This window comes from Physcomitrium patens, chromosome 20 (genome assembly GCF_059467195.1).
Source record: "Physcomitrium patens ecotype Gransden chromosome 20, ASM5946719v1, whole genome shotgun sequence".
In the NCBI taxonomy this organism is placed as follows: Eukaryota; Viridiplantae; Streptophyta; class Bryopsida; order Funariales; family Funariaceae; genus Physcomitrium; species Physcomitrium patens.
Genome location: NC_143429.1, coordinates 7,343,287 through 7,358,394, shown reverse-complemented (window position 1 = coordinate 7,358,394; position 15,108 = coordinate 7,343,287). Strand labels below are relative to the sequence as shown.

At 33.7% G+C, this 15,108-nt stretch overlaps 1 protein-coding gene across 1 annotated transcript; it reads right to left on the bottom strand.

The window, feature by feature from the left end:
* Positions 1 to 10,437: 10,437 nt before the first annotated feature.
* LOC112272922 (uncharacterized) lies at positions 10,438 to 13,390 on the bottom strand. The gene is made up of 4 exons (XM_073529609.1): positions 12,898 to 13,390; positions 11,798 to 12,496; positions 11,509 to 11,675; positions 10,438 to 11,001 (listed from the first exon to the last, which is right to left on the bottom strand). The coding sequence occupies exons 2-4, from the start codon at positions 12,449 to 12,451 to the stop codon at positions 10,827 to 10,829; spliced, it is 996 nt and encodes a 331-aa protein (XP_073385710.1). The 5' UTR covers positions 12,452 to 12,496; positions 12,898 to 13,390; the 3' UTR covers positions 10,438 to 10,826.
* Positions 13,391 to 15,108: the final 1,718 nt, after the last annotated feature.

Genomic DNA, 15,108 nt, shown 5'->3' with positions numbered 1-15,108 from the left:
CATGTCCTTCTCTTATGGTGGAACGCCCTTCAAATGTTAGAGAATCAAGAATTTCCCTATCCGAGAAGTTTGATGGTACCAGATCTAAGTTTCGAGGATTTATCAATCAAGTGCAACTTGTGATTGAACTTCAAACCCAAAGCTATCCAACTCCAGGATCGCAAGTTAGATTCATTGGTACGCTTCTTTTAGGTTCAGCACTATCATAGTTTTCATCTTTTCTTGAATGACGAGATCTAATATTGGATAATCTAGAGGCTTTTTTGGTGGAGTTTCGATCCATGTATAGAGAACATGATGCAATTCGTGTTGCAACCAATAAGATCCATATTTTACGACAAGATAATCGATCAGTAACGTTATACGCTTCACAATTTTGACAACTTGTAACTAATATAAAGTGGGATGATGCTGCAACTTATTAGTCAATTTCTCTATAGATTACAATATGAGGTAAAAAAATTAATGCTCAACTTACCTGATCCTCAAACATTAAGTCAAGCAATTAACTTTGCTGTGATGTGCGACAATCGCCTTTTTAAATTTCGATCTAAGAACCGTACAAGTGGACCTCAACATTACTATAATTCAATGGCAACACCAACACCTCTTCAACACATACATTCGGAAGTAGAGGATATGCAAATTGATGCAGTATGTTTCAAACCTCTTACTAGGCAAAAAAAGACTCGTCGTCGTCAAGAAGGATTATGTTTATATTGTGGAGAACCAAAGCACACTGCTCAACATTGTCCAAAGAAACGACACAATCACAAAATGAGGAGTATGGCTGTGAAAGAAGACAATATGTCGAGAAACGAATTTGTTCAACTACAATAGGGACCGTGTGGCTGGAACCTTGCACAACATCTAGTAAAGGTCCTATTCTCTCCTCAGAGCCCTCTCTTTGTTTTACATTAAATGTTATTTTAGGACCTAAACATTACAGAGTCTATGCCTTGTTAGATTCAGGACCCTCAGCGTATTTTTTAGATGAAGAATTTACTAAAAGACATAGCATATCTTTAGTAAAGAAAACTAAACCTGTTCATGTAGAAGTCATAGATGGTCGTCTATTGTCTTCTGAAGATATTACTCATGAAATCCTTCCTATAGAAGTAATAATCAATGGTCATAATAGTTTTGTAGTATTTAATATCATTAGATCTTCCTCTAATCCAATTATTTTAGGTTTATCGTGGTTAGAAAAATACAACCCTCAAATAGATTGGATTTCTCAAATTCTTACTTTTTCTAAAAGTATAACTAATAGTGTAGTTAATCAAGTAGAGAGTCATAAGTCCAATTCAATTAAACCCGTATTTATAGGTACAAAAGCTTTCTTGCATGCTGCTATGAAAGAATCACCATATATTATTTATGCCACGCCCGTTTCTATTGGTGAAAAGACTTCAAGTGGCATTCCAAGCCAATATCAAGAATTTCAAGATGTATTTGAAAAAAAGAATGCGAATACACTCTCGGAACATCGTCCCTATGATTGCTCAATTAACCTTCAAGAAAGAGCACAACCGCCATTCGGACCAATCTAAAGTTTATCACAAAATAAGTTGTCTGAACTCAAGGAGTATATTGAAGAAAATCTAGCCAAGAATTTCATACGCCATTCTAAATCTCCTGCAGGAGCTCCAATTCTATTTGTGAAGAAAAAAGATGGATCATTGCGGATGTGTGTTGATTATCGAGGACTCAACAAGATTACCATCAAGAACAGGTATCCACTATTTTTAATATTTGGACTTCTTGATAAGCTGAATCAAGCTAAGATCTATACAAAAATAGATCTTCGGGGAGCATACAATCTAGTACGCATCAAAGAAGGATATGAATGGAAGACTGCGTTTCGAACTAGGTATAGACATTTTGAATACAACGTCATGCCTTTTGGACTTACAAATGCACCAGCAGCTTTTCAACACCTAATAAATGATGTTTTTCAAGAATTTTTGGACGATTTTATAGTTTGTAATCTAGACGACATCTTGATCTATTCTAAGAATCCAGAAGAACATGAACTTCATGTTCGTCATGTGTTACAAAAATTAAGAGATGCAGGATTCTATGCTAAGATAGAAAAGTATGTATTCCACACTATTCAAGTCAATTTCTTAGGTTACATCATTTCAAATGATGGACTTATGATAGATCCTAAGAAAGTTCAAACTATTATAGATTGGAAGATTCCAAAAACGGTAAGAGATGTCCAATGTTTTTTGGGATTTGCCAACTACTATCAGATCTTCATCAAAGACTTCTCTCGAGTTGTAGCTCCACTTACACATTTGACTTGTAAAGACAAACTCCAATGGAATCAAAAAGCGGAAGTTACTTTTGAATCTTTGAAGACAACGTTTGTTTCTGTACCAATCTTGTATCATGTTGATTTTTCCAAAGCATTCTTTATGGAAACAGATGCATCAGACTTTGCTCTGGGTGCGGTTTTATCACAAATGGGAACAGATGACAAACTTCATCCAGTAGCCTTTCATTCAAGAAAATTCTCAGCAGCAGAAATCAATTATGAGATCCATGACAAAGAACTTCTTGTAATTTTGGATTCTTTTCAAGAATAGCATCATTATCTAGAAGGTGCTTCCAGTCCTGTCACCATGTATACGAATCACAAGAACCTCAAATATTTTATGTCAGCACGCATATTTAATCATCTCGAAGCTCGTTGGAGCATGTCTTTATCAAGATTCGAGTTTATCATCACTTATCAGCTAGAAAAACAATAAGGTTTGTCCGATGTCGTGTCTAGTCGTTCTTATCTTGTACCAAAAGAAGGAGATGCAGCTTTTGAGCAACAAAGAACGGTTCTCTTGAAGCCGGAGTAATTTCATCTTCGAGCAATAAAATCAATATTGACTATTGATTTAGCTTTTCTTAAGTAAGTCCAGTTAAGTATGTCTTTACGCCTATATGTTCTAGAAAGAGAAGCACGTTTATGTGTTCTTCAAGCTCGTCATGACTTCCCAACAGCAGGACATTTTGGATATAATAAGACTTTGGAGCTGATATCTAGGGATTTTTGGTGGCCTCAAATGTGGAAGGCAGTCAAAGATTTTGTACAATCATGTGATGTTTGCTCAAGATCAAAAACTCCTCGTCATCGACCTTTTGGACCTCTTCAGCCATTATCCATTCCAGAACAACCATGGTCTTCTGTTTCTATGGACTTCATCACGGATCTTCCAATCTCAAGTTCTTATGATTCTATATTCGTGATAGTAGATCGTTTTATCAAGATGGCACATTTTATACCATGTACAAAATCTATCATATGTGAAGAAACAGCTAAGCTCTTTCTTGACAATATCTATCGCTATCATGGATTAGCCAAAGATATTATATCAGATAGGGGAACTCAATTTGTATCAAGATTTTGGCAGACTCTTTTCAAGATTCTTAAAGTGGATATAAAACTATCTTTGGTATTCCATCCTCAAACTGATGGACAAACAGAGCGTGTTAATCAAGTTTTGGAGCAATATTTAAGATGTACCATTAATTATCAACAAGATGATTAGACAACTCTTTTGCCATTGGCAAAGTTTGCTTACAATAACACGGTACATTCTTCTACAAAACAAACACATTTCTTTGCTAATTATGGTTATCATCCACGACTTGATACTTTTGACTTTTCAAAAGTTGATAATCCTGTTGTGAAAGATTTAGCACTTCATTTATCAGAGCTATATGCAACGATGAAGGCGCAGTTAAAAGAGGCTCAAGAACAACAAAAGTTTAATGTGGATGTCTATCGAAAGGAACAACCATCATTCGTCTTGGGTGATAAGGTATGGCTACTTCATCGCAATATCAAGACCTCTTGTTCTTGTGTCAAGTTGGACTATCGAAGGCTAGGACCATTTTCTATTTCTGTACAAATCAATCCAATTGCATATCGTTTACATCTACCAGAGTCAATGAAAATCCATCCAGTATTCCACGTGTCTCTTCTTGAACCATACAAGATAGTGGACATACCAAGAAGACGACAAGCTCCACCTCCTCCTATAGAAGTGGACAATAATGAAGAGTTTGAAGTAGAAGAAGTCTTAGATTCAAGGCGGCACCAAAATAAATTAGAATATCTTGTCCATTGGTGTGGATAGGGTATTAGTGAACACACATGGGAGCCAGTAAAGAATCTTACAAATACAGCAAAGGCAGTGGAGGCTTTTCATGGATGACATCCATCAAAATCAAGATGAAAACTTTTTTTATAAAAGAAACAACATCTAGGCAAGATAACATTCTACTTTCAATTCTTGTTTGTAGCTTCTTTGTAGTAGTGACGCTCAATAGATGGAGAATCAACAACCAGCGGATTCGACTCAAGAGCCTTCATTTGCTGATCTGCCAGATGAGACATTACGATTGTCACAACCTTCAAGACGACGCAATTGAGATGAAGATCTTCAAGAACGACATGTTCTTCCTCGAATAGATGGCAAGATACAATGCGTTTGATATCACGATTTAGGAAGGGACTCCCGATGTTTGGTGATTGTGCTAGAGGTAGGATCAACTCCTGATGGTATTCCAAATATTCTATTCGAAGGAAGTTACGAAGGCTTCAACAATGATCAAATAATTAGGTGGTCTTCCCGCCCTGATATGGGACACTATCGATGGTTGAGAGGCCCTATCAATCATCTTCAAAGAGAACAAAGATCAGAGTATGTCGCAAATACAATTTGTCGCATCATAGATTTCCTCAACATATGATGACCACTCCTCGTGGAACTCGTCCCTAGAATGGGGGTAATATCACGGACATAATCATGTAAGCTAGTAATTACATATACAAATAGGTAGAAGTAAGTAAAAGTAGGTAAAAGTAAGTTTATTTTATAGTATTTAATATGAAAGCTTTTTAGAAGCTTCATGGACGCTGCTTTGACTTCATAGGTGTCTTTAATTAACTTTTTGGATTAGAAACGTGGTCAACAAGTTGGCCATGTCCCACAATTGTTGTTAGCTTGAAGATCAAGCTAACTATCTGGCCCACAAGTAGAAAAACTTACCTTGTAAATCAAGGCATGTATTCTACAAAATCAACACATATTGGAGGTCCTATAGAACGTCGCCACATAGCCCCTAGTTAGATAGTATATATAGAGACAAGAGTGAAGGCTTCTTCACTCTTGTCAACTCCTTTCTTGCTTCCAGTCTAGTTTCAAGGGTCTCTAGTTTCTTTGTCTTTTGGCAATAGCCATTCCAGTTTCTCTTTCAATATACATACTTGTTTATTTATATTTTGTTACCTTTCTTTGAGTGAAGGCTCACTTGTTTGAATTGTTTTTTCATCGAGTTCTTGTCCTTGATATTGTGCTGATGTTTCTCTATGCATGTTACTTTTGATTCTATTTCTTTTTTCTTGTAGTCTTCTCTTTAGTCAACTCACTTGTGGGTTTTTCAATTACACAGTTATTATTGAAAGCTCAACCAATCTTTCAAATAGATTCTTTAATTGGTGAAGAGGTAAAATATCAAAAGTTTGAATAATATCAACATAAAGTGGATGTAAGCTATTAAAAGAAAGTGGAATTGTAGGTGCTATTGGAATAAACTAATTAGAAGCATTTACTAAGTAGCATTGAAGATAAAAAAGTTACTAATTGACAAAACATCTCCTATTTTTAATAAAATTCTTACTTAATGCTTATATGATAGATCTAATATATTTGTCATTATTCTTATGTAGGAAAAATTGTATTCATCAATTTTTACTCTTTCTTGTTTATATTGCTTAAAGACAAGATTAAAAGCATGTAAAGATACATGTTTGATAATATTAGTAAAGAAACCAATATTGTATTGATGAATAATATGGATTTGCTTTGAACTTTTTTGAGCCTTCAATTCTCTTTTTGTATTCTCAAAAAAGTGAGAGAGAGAAATTTGAACTTCTCTAAAGTCTTTAACGGAAACTTTTAAGTAAGATTTTAATGTTTAATGTTGATTCTCTACTTGTGATGTAGTAATACTTGCAAGATGAAGTAGATTATTTGTCCAAGCTTTAACAAATATCTTCTTGTGTGATATCCAAGTGTTCTTTAAGTATTCAATAGTTGCATAAGTAATATAAGGAATATATTTATTGCAAAGATTAGTCCACTCTAAATCAAAAAACTCTACAAAATATGCACTAATCATAGTGATTTAATCTACAAGAAATAAAGACCATCCTAACTCTATTTCATTTGAAAAATATTTTTATAATTTGCTAACATATTTTTTTGTATATGTTAAATACAAAGTAATACTTTAAAGTAAAAAATATTAATTTAATGGCATTTATTAATGCTAAATTTCTATCAACACCTATGCAAATGGATCAAATTTTTCCATACACTTCTTGAAGTTGGATTAATGTCCAACAAAAGAAAGATTTTATCTCTTCTTAGAAAAAAAACAACATCAATAGTAAATGAAGTATTGAAACTTGTCATCCCTACAACATGTAACATTGGCACTCTAAATCTATTCATCTTACATGTGTAATCCATGTCAATAGAAAAATGGTATCTTTTTGCAAGTTGAATATAGTCAAAATGTGTAAAAAAATAAAGAAATAACTTTATCCTTCTTATTACAACAATAAGTAAAATACTAATTAATTCTTTGTAAAGTTTCCAAAAGACATATAATAGGTGATTGTCTAGTAAGTACAATACAATGTAATTTTTATTGATCATTATAAATAATTTAAGAAATAACTTTGCTATTAATATTTCTCTCTTGTAAGACAACAATTATATTTTTTAGTAGGATGCTTGTAGTTAGAAATTGTAAAGCTAGTTCTTTTTTGCTTAGTTGCAAATGGTGAAAAAATGAATGGCCTAAAAAAGAGAGATGTAGCTCCATGGTTATAAAGAGCATTTCGAACAATCAAATGCCATTGATTAGTATTATGCAAATAACAAGCATGCAATGGAAATGGACATCTTGTTAAATGACTTGCAGTATTTTATTTGTAAATATGGTGATTTTGATGACAATAAACCTCTCCTCTTTCACAATTGTAATCAATGTGATCTTTGTTAAAGTGCCATTTGCATATAATATAGCCTTGCTAGTGTGTAAATTCATCAATACTACATTTTATTTCCTCTATATTTTCAAAATATCCCTTTGGTGTTGCACACATATATCTCTCAATTTCCATTGCAAAATGCAAAAAATTGTAGAATATATAATTTTCTCTCCTATATCTATTACATGTTATCTAGAAAAGAGTATCTACTAGAATAAGATGAAGAAGTAAATTCAGTACATACATATTTATAGGACAAGTAGGAAAAGAGTAATAAAAAGTTGTCATTACTAGCCATTAGAAATTATTTAGAACCATTGGGAACTATATCCAAAATGATGATTCTTTATCCAAATACAAATTATGATCTGAATGATGAAGAAAATTTATACTATCTATGTACAAAATTGTAATGATGGATGGGTTGCTTTAGTAAAAATTTGGATTGCTTTATCATTCTCCTTTACATATGTGACTTGAAGAGACATAAATGATATGATTATTTTTAATATATTAAGAAAAAATATATTTCATTCACTAATCTCATATAATTATTAATAATAAATTATATTGGTTATAGAATATTGCCTTAAAAAACATGTCTATTTTATTTCATTTTATGTGATTATATTTTTAGAATAATAAAATTTTAAACTAATGGTACTAAGTATATGTATTATCCTATCATTTACATCTTTGTATATCTGGTTTAAAATTATACAAGAAATTAGCATTTAAAGTAATTCATAGTAAAGCATATAAAGATAAATTTAATGCTTTTTAATAAATAAAGTGTAAAATATTACAATTAAATATTGAAATAATTTCATTTACATCATTGCAAGTATGTAGGACAAGTTGGTTAAAAATATTCAGCCTATCAGTTTAAAAAAAAAATAAATAAATAAAACCCCTGCAGACCTCTCAACAGTTTAAACATTACACACAATTAATGAGCATGTGTTTTTTTTTTTTGTTGTTGAGAAAAAATGCATGAAGTAGTGGTTATAATAGTTTTATTTGGAATTTTAATAAACAAGGAGAAAATTATACTGGTATTTATAGATTTTATTTTATACTAACTATTTTATATTTTAACTTTTACTGTTTCCTTGCACAGAGAGAAATTAGATGTGGATAGGAACACAATATCACTAGTGAACAGTCCTTTGAAATGTTAAACATTAGTATTTATGATATACCTATTAATAAAAGAATAGATAATGGTTTGGACTGGTTCTTAAATATGATTAACTGGCAAAATATAGATCCCTAAAAATATAATGTCTAGTTAACTTTGGTGTGATTTTTTTGATTGCATGTTTGATAATTTTTTGAACTTCGACTTTACTCCTTTTCAAATTCTATTTATTGAAATTTACTATGCAAGGATATGTAGGTAGAGTTAATGGCAATTCATAAAGTTAAAAGCAATGTCCAATAAATCTATGAAGTAGCTTATTGCTTGAATTGTTAAAATCTTGTAATTGTAGTTAATGATGCTAACATACTTTACATGAACAATTACTTCCTTCAAAAAATTAATTAAATTCGTATTGTGTGCATATAAATAAATGTAAACTGTAAGCACAATATACTTGGTTATGTAGTTGATGGTGTGATATAGAAAACTTTATATCTCTTGAAAGTGTTAGTTATGTAATTTTTTAAATTTTTTTATGATTATTATCAATAAAAGACAGGATATTATTTTATTGCATCATTATGGTTCAATTATGCGCATGTAATGCATAAAATAATTAAAAGATTGATATTTAGTTTATAATTACCATAATATATATATATATATATATATATATATATGCTAAATACATAGTTCTTCTTTTCTGTATAGATGGAATATGTATTACACAATAAATCATATATAAAATTACCTATCAAGCATCAATATTCTTTATGCAGAAAATTATTTATTGAAATATAAATTTTTATCATTGTTCATAATTTATAGTATTTATACTGTAAAGTTCTGAATATATAACATTTAAAAAGATATAATTGATTATATGTTACAGATACTTTTTTATTAATACCTTTTGTCTTTATTTTTAATTTATAATTTTATGAATAATATGTTTTTAAATAATTTTTTTTAAAAGTCACAACTAGAAAATTACATTAGTGAACACACTAATTTAATTTTAAACTCATACTCTCTTTTTTATGATAAATTATGCATCTTAGAGGATTCTTTTTTTCTTTTCCCCTCTTTAGTAAGATTTTAAAAAAAATTCAAAATTTAAGTGAATAATTTATTATCATCAATAAAAAATTCAATAAAAAAATTAATAATAATAAAAATAATATATTAAATTTTGTGTAACCCTAATAAAATCCCAATCTGTTGGATACAAAGAAAGCTCTTAATTTTGTAAACAAAGATTAGAAAAGTGAACTACACATAAAAGTAGACATAGATGATTGGGTGGCTTATAAAATAGACAATGTAGTAATATACCTTCACATGATTTTGTTAATAAATTAAATACAACCAAAGGTATGCCACTAGTACATGCTAAAAATAATAAGAGTAGTAAGTTAGATGACACCACAAGCAAATAGTCAAAGCCAAAGCTTAATATAATATCAAGCTCTCTTACAACAAAAATAAATAAATAAATAAATAAATAAATAAATAATCATTATTATTAAAAATAAGTCATTTACTTTATCAAAGTTGATGTCTTATTCTAATTTAAAGATTTAAATATTGGAGATTGTAGGTGCTTAAAGTAATCTACTTTATATAAGTATTTATTTTTACCAATTCTTTCACATTTAATGGACAAAAAAACAATTTAAATAAATAAAAATGTTGTATTACAAAGAAATACACACACTTTTACTTGAATATAAAAGATATATCACATACATACATACATACATACATACATACATACATACATATATATATATATAATTATCAAACATCTAAAATTCTTAATTTTTAATTTTTAAACAAAATTTATTTCTTTTTATTTAATATACAGTTATTTTATTTTTATTCATTTTTAATTTAAAATAATAATATATTTATAAAATCATATAATATTTCATTAAATATCATATATAATTTTAGTCATACATATATATTCTAAAAGCATTATACCACTCTAAACTAATGATTTTTTTACTGTCTTTGAACTTTAGTTAATTTTATTTTTTAAAAAAATACAATTGTATTAATTTTTACCAATTTACGAAAGTCTCTCAAAACATCTATTTAAAAAATGTTTAAGAATTGACATCAATTCTTAAGCATTTTATTTAAAATTTAAAAAAAAAAAAATTTACCAAAAAATTACATCCAAAAAATACAAATGCAAACAAAACAAAACACATGAAAGTAGAAAACAACCTATTTATTTTTCCTCTACAACCAAAAAGCAGTCACTCAAGAGCAAAATCCTACATAATATTGCACCCTTGAAAGTCATATAACCAAAAGTAACCACAACTACCGAAACCCTAAAAGTGAAGTATCAGGTACAACCCTAAACCACTCCGTAGCTAACCCACCTAGTTAAAAACCCTGCTACTATCGTGCACCATACATGCATACCCACAAACGAAGAAAAAATTGCGCCGCGACGGAGAGTTGGACGGAAAACGCAGCGTCGACGAATGTGGGAGACGAAGGTGAACGACGACGGAAGTGGGCTAGCAGCGTTGACGGAGTAGTGGCACGGCGTAAGGGCGAGACCGAGCGAGGGACTGAGTGAGGCGGCGACGATGATCACGACGACGAGGACGACTTGGCTTGCGCGACTTGACCAGCTCTGGGAGCGGCAGTGACTTGGCGGTCCCGCAGGAAATCCAGCACGATGCGGTTGTACTCTCGCGAATTCTCAAGCTGCGGGACATGCCCACAGTTGGTCATCATCACCACTTCCGACCTGTTCCCCAGATGCCTGCGTCAACACGACACAACACACACCCCAACAACTGCACTGTTAGAACACGTCCCCCGCTGGAATCATATCAGGCTCAGTGGCATCGATGTGGAAGAAGTGTGTGCTTCGTAACCGTCACTGCTGTCCTGGAAATAGCGGCTGAACTATGCCAGCTTTACTGTGCAATGGTTGCGACGAGGAGGTCAATGTTGGAGCAAAACGTGTAAAGCCTGACAATGCTTTGGCAGAGAGATCTGGCTGTTGCGGCGATGACGTTGTCTTGTCTGTAGATCTGACAGGTTGAGGGATCGGGATTGCAAGTGGAGGAGAAGGAACCTTGCGAAACCGGATCGACTCCTGTCATGGTCGTCTGATCTTTGAAACGAATAATCAAGTAAACTGTGGACTCTTTCCTCCGTGTCCACGTTTGCGATTAATGCGTAGACGCGGTATCACAGACGGATTGTGGTGATTTTGTGCTTCTGTGATTGTGGGTAGATCTATGACGGGGATGGGAGAACTTACTCCTGGAGTTTGTAAGCCAATTCCTTGTTGAAGATTTGGTCGTGCTCGCCCCATAGAATCAGCACCTTGGGCTGTGTCAGCTTAGGAAGAGGAAACGCTTTCTCCGTGCCAATGACAAGTGCATCCAATAGTTGTTTTCTCTCGACCCGTTGCTCCTCGTGCAGAACCTTCGATTACAGGGTCGTGACCAACACACAAGCGTTCAGATCCGATGCAGCAGATGCGCTCAGCATGACAGAATCTTAAAACATGGGAAAACTGAAACTTCGTTCAAAGTCATGAAACTCACCTTGAGAATGTCTCTGTAAACAAAGTTAGGCAGCCACGGAGGTTTAACGGTCGCAGCTGCGATCGCCGCCTTTACCTCCACCACCTCCGATGGAATCAAGATCTGTGAGATATGAGAAAATCCGTGCTTTTTCAGCAATGGTTTGTCGTTATCGGGTGCCATACAAATCCCCGAACTCGATAGCACCAATTTGTTCACAAATTCGGGATACTTCTCCGCCATCCGGAAGGCGACCATACCGCCGTAGCTGGTTCCCACTACATGCACCTCGTTCTGCACTCCTAACATCTGCAACATCTTCGCGATGCATTCTGCTTGAAACGTCTCCGACCTCTGCTTACTTTCCGTAACCGACTTCCCGAGAAACAGCAGATCGGGGACATAGACATTGTAATCCCTCGCGAAAGCTGCAATCTGATTCTCCCAGCAGAGCATGCCTTCCGGCGCAAATCCTTGAAGGAGAAGGAGAGAAGGCTTTGTGGTCGGAACGGACCACACTCCTGCTTCGGCGATTGGCGGCGTCGGAGTCCAGCAATGCATTCTGGTTTCGTTGTCGATGTCTATCATCTCAGATTTTAGACCACATGCTTTATAATGTCTGCGAAGCCGACTCAGCTTAAACTCTACTACACTAAAATCCAAACACCCTCCCATTTCCGCACAAACGCGAGCTTCCGAAGCTGTGGACCCTTCCGTGATCTGATGATAGCTCCAGGAGGGGTCACAATTCTCAGGGAGAAGAAAACAAACCTTCAAGCTCCAGCAATTCTCTCAAGTCATTGCGCTTACGAGTTACCTAAGATTTTCTCAGGAATTTAAAAAGAAAAAACACAAAACACAAAACACAAAACCAAGACTTGTATTGACTTCAAAAGAGAAACTGAAGAAACCAACAAATGCTCTCGCTCTCATTCAACAATTTCGGTCTAAGCTTCGCAGCGCAACGACGAACGAATGGGAAGAAAAGAAGTTGACAAATTTAAGCAGCGAAGAATGAAAAAAATAAAATAAAAATTCTGTGAACTACAAATGGAAGAGAAAAAACATAATTAAATAAAAACAAAGGGGGAGGGGAGGGGGGAACGAGGCGGAGCTCATACATAGAAGAGGTCACACAAGAGAATTGAGTTGAACTGAAGCCGTGGAACCTCAAACCCGTCAAGAAACGCGCACGTCACTCCCAAATTCAAAGGTCACCCCGAAAAACGAGTCGCGCGAATAGTGAGTGACACAGTCACGTCGAAGGACGTTCCGGTAGTCCCCTAGTCATGAACCTTGTCCACCTCAGAGGACAATCCTCCCAACAAACTCTCACAACTCCCACATCAAGCTCGACCCCAGGAGAATCGCCGCAGCAAACTCGCGACAGAATCGGACAAGGCTCGCACCCTCGTTGACCTCTTCACACCCAATTCATGAACAAAATTTCGACCCCCAAGCGGGATCAACAGAGGGCGTAGACGAGTGCGTCTGTGGGCAGCGACGGCGAATCGCTCCACAGGTCGATCCCACGCTCGTCGTCTCGAGCAGAATCACGTGACGAATTCGAAGAGAGTCTCATGTCGAGACGAAGGGAGAGACGAGGCAATCAAACAATTCGCCGACGGAGCATCCCGAAGAGGAGGACAATTCTTCATGCTCGTGCGCATGAAGAAGGTCCCCCCCCCCCGCCGATGCTTCCCACGGCCTCGTCTTCCTCGAAAGTTTGAAGGGCCTCGGGAATGGATCCCGACGACGATTTGAATGCTTTTGTTTAGGTGCTCATAATGTTGTGATCTTATTTTCTAAGTCCATTTACCACCTCTGGAAAGTCTATAAGTTAACAGGAAAAAGGCATGTAAAAATATTCTCACAATCTAAAAAAGATCTCAATTGCCAATTAAATAAGAGACTAAAGATCATATAGATAAATTAAAATATTAATTATATTTTAATTTGGAAATTATTGAAACGAAATGCATTTAAAATGTAATTCATTGACGTTCCTTTTAGTTCTTTTTTATATGAATATAATTCAATCCAACATAGCAAATTTTTCATTCAATGTTCCTCATTTTTTAAATAAGTTGTGCATGAAAGTCAATTGTTACTTCAAACTTGTAACTCCTTATACAAAATTTGAAATGATTGGCTACAATCACAAATACAATCATGCCATTATAAACTCTGTAAAAATATGTTGATTTGATACGAAAGGGAAGCTTCAATCCATCCACATACATATTTTCCATAATTGAACAAATAATAAAAAAAAAACATTCAAAAAAGGAAGAGCTAGATTCATTTATCTCTTGTTTATTCTTACTTTTATTGTTTTTTTTGAAAGAGACACACAAATTACATTCTTCATGATTTTTGCATTTACTCACTTGTGTATTCAAATCTCAACTTTACCAATTATTGATAGATGTGTCTTAGTTGATGTATTTGGGCCACCACTAAAGCTCAAAAAGAAGCTTCTTCTTCTGTGGTATATGACACAAACAAGTGGAGGAGTGAGATACACATTTGATCACAAGGAAACATTCTCTAATATATTAAAGTTAGAAATATGTTCACTACTTTTCAAAAAAATAAAATAAAATCAGAGAGTATGGCCAGCTTTGTTTCCTTGTGGACCATCAGACAACAAATGCCCATCAATTATTTACATCCAACTATGAACTTTGGTTTCATCTACATACATGCACAAATAAATAAATAAATATATATATATATATATATATATATATATATAATAGTTTATTTCCCATTTACACAAATAGATAACCAAATAACCTGAAGATCATGAATATGAAACAAGTAGAACAAAGGTAAAATAACATCATTTAATTCTATCTCCTTGTCTTTCATAACAAAGAGTATGCTTCCAACAAACTTCAGTCAAACATATTATTTTAATTTATTTCACTCTACAATTAATTTTAGACTAGATTGGAAAAAAAAAAAAAAAAATTATGACATCACAAACATGACTAGTTGCATAAATTTACAGCAGCACTTATTTTCCCCGTCCAAACTCATGCAATCATACCATTTAACAAGGAGAAAAAAAAGGAAAAAGGACAAAAAAACACAAATTCAACAATTTGTCTTGGAGAGGGGGTTGAACATAATTGGTGGACCTACTCCTTACCAAATAGAGCCAACTCTCCTTTTAAAAATAGCACTCCACTTTGCAGTGTGATTCAATGCAGCTTTGCCTACAGCCACACAAGCATGGTTGCTTCCAAGTACGTAAGTGAGAACTACAAATTCATGATCCAAGTGGCAAGTATTATCCAATTCAATATACTAAATAATATATATAT

What these genes read in the sequence shown, in the direction of transcription:
- LOC112272922 (XM_073529609.1), bottom strand. Translation starts at nt 12,451, where the DNA reads ATGGGAGGGTGTTTGGATTTTAGTGTAGTAGAGTTTAAGCTGAGTCGG. An exon ending in TTTACAGAGACATTCTCAAG is followed by an intron (nt 11,676 to 11,797) that starts GTGAGTTTCATG and finishes CTGTAATCGAAG; the next exon opens with GTTCTGCACGAGGAGCAACG. An exon ending in TTGGCTTACAAACTCCAGGA is followed by an intron (nt 11,002 to 11,508) that starts GTAAGTTCTCCC and finishes GTGTTGACGCAG; the next exon opens with GCATCTGGGGAACAGGTCGG.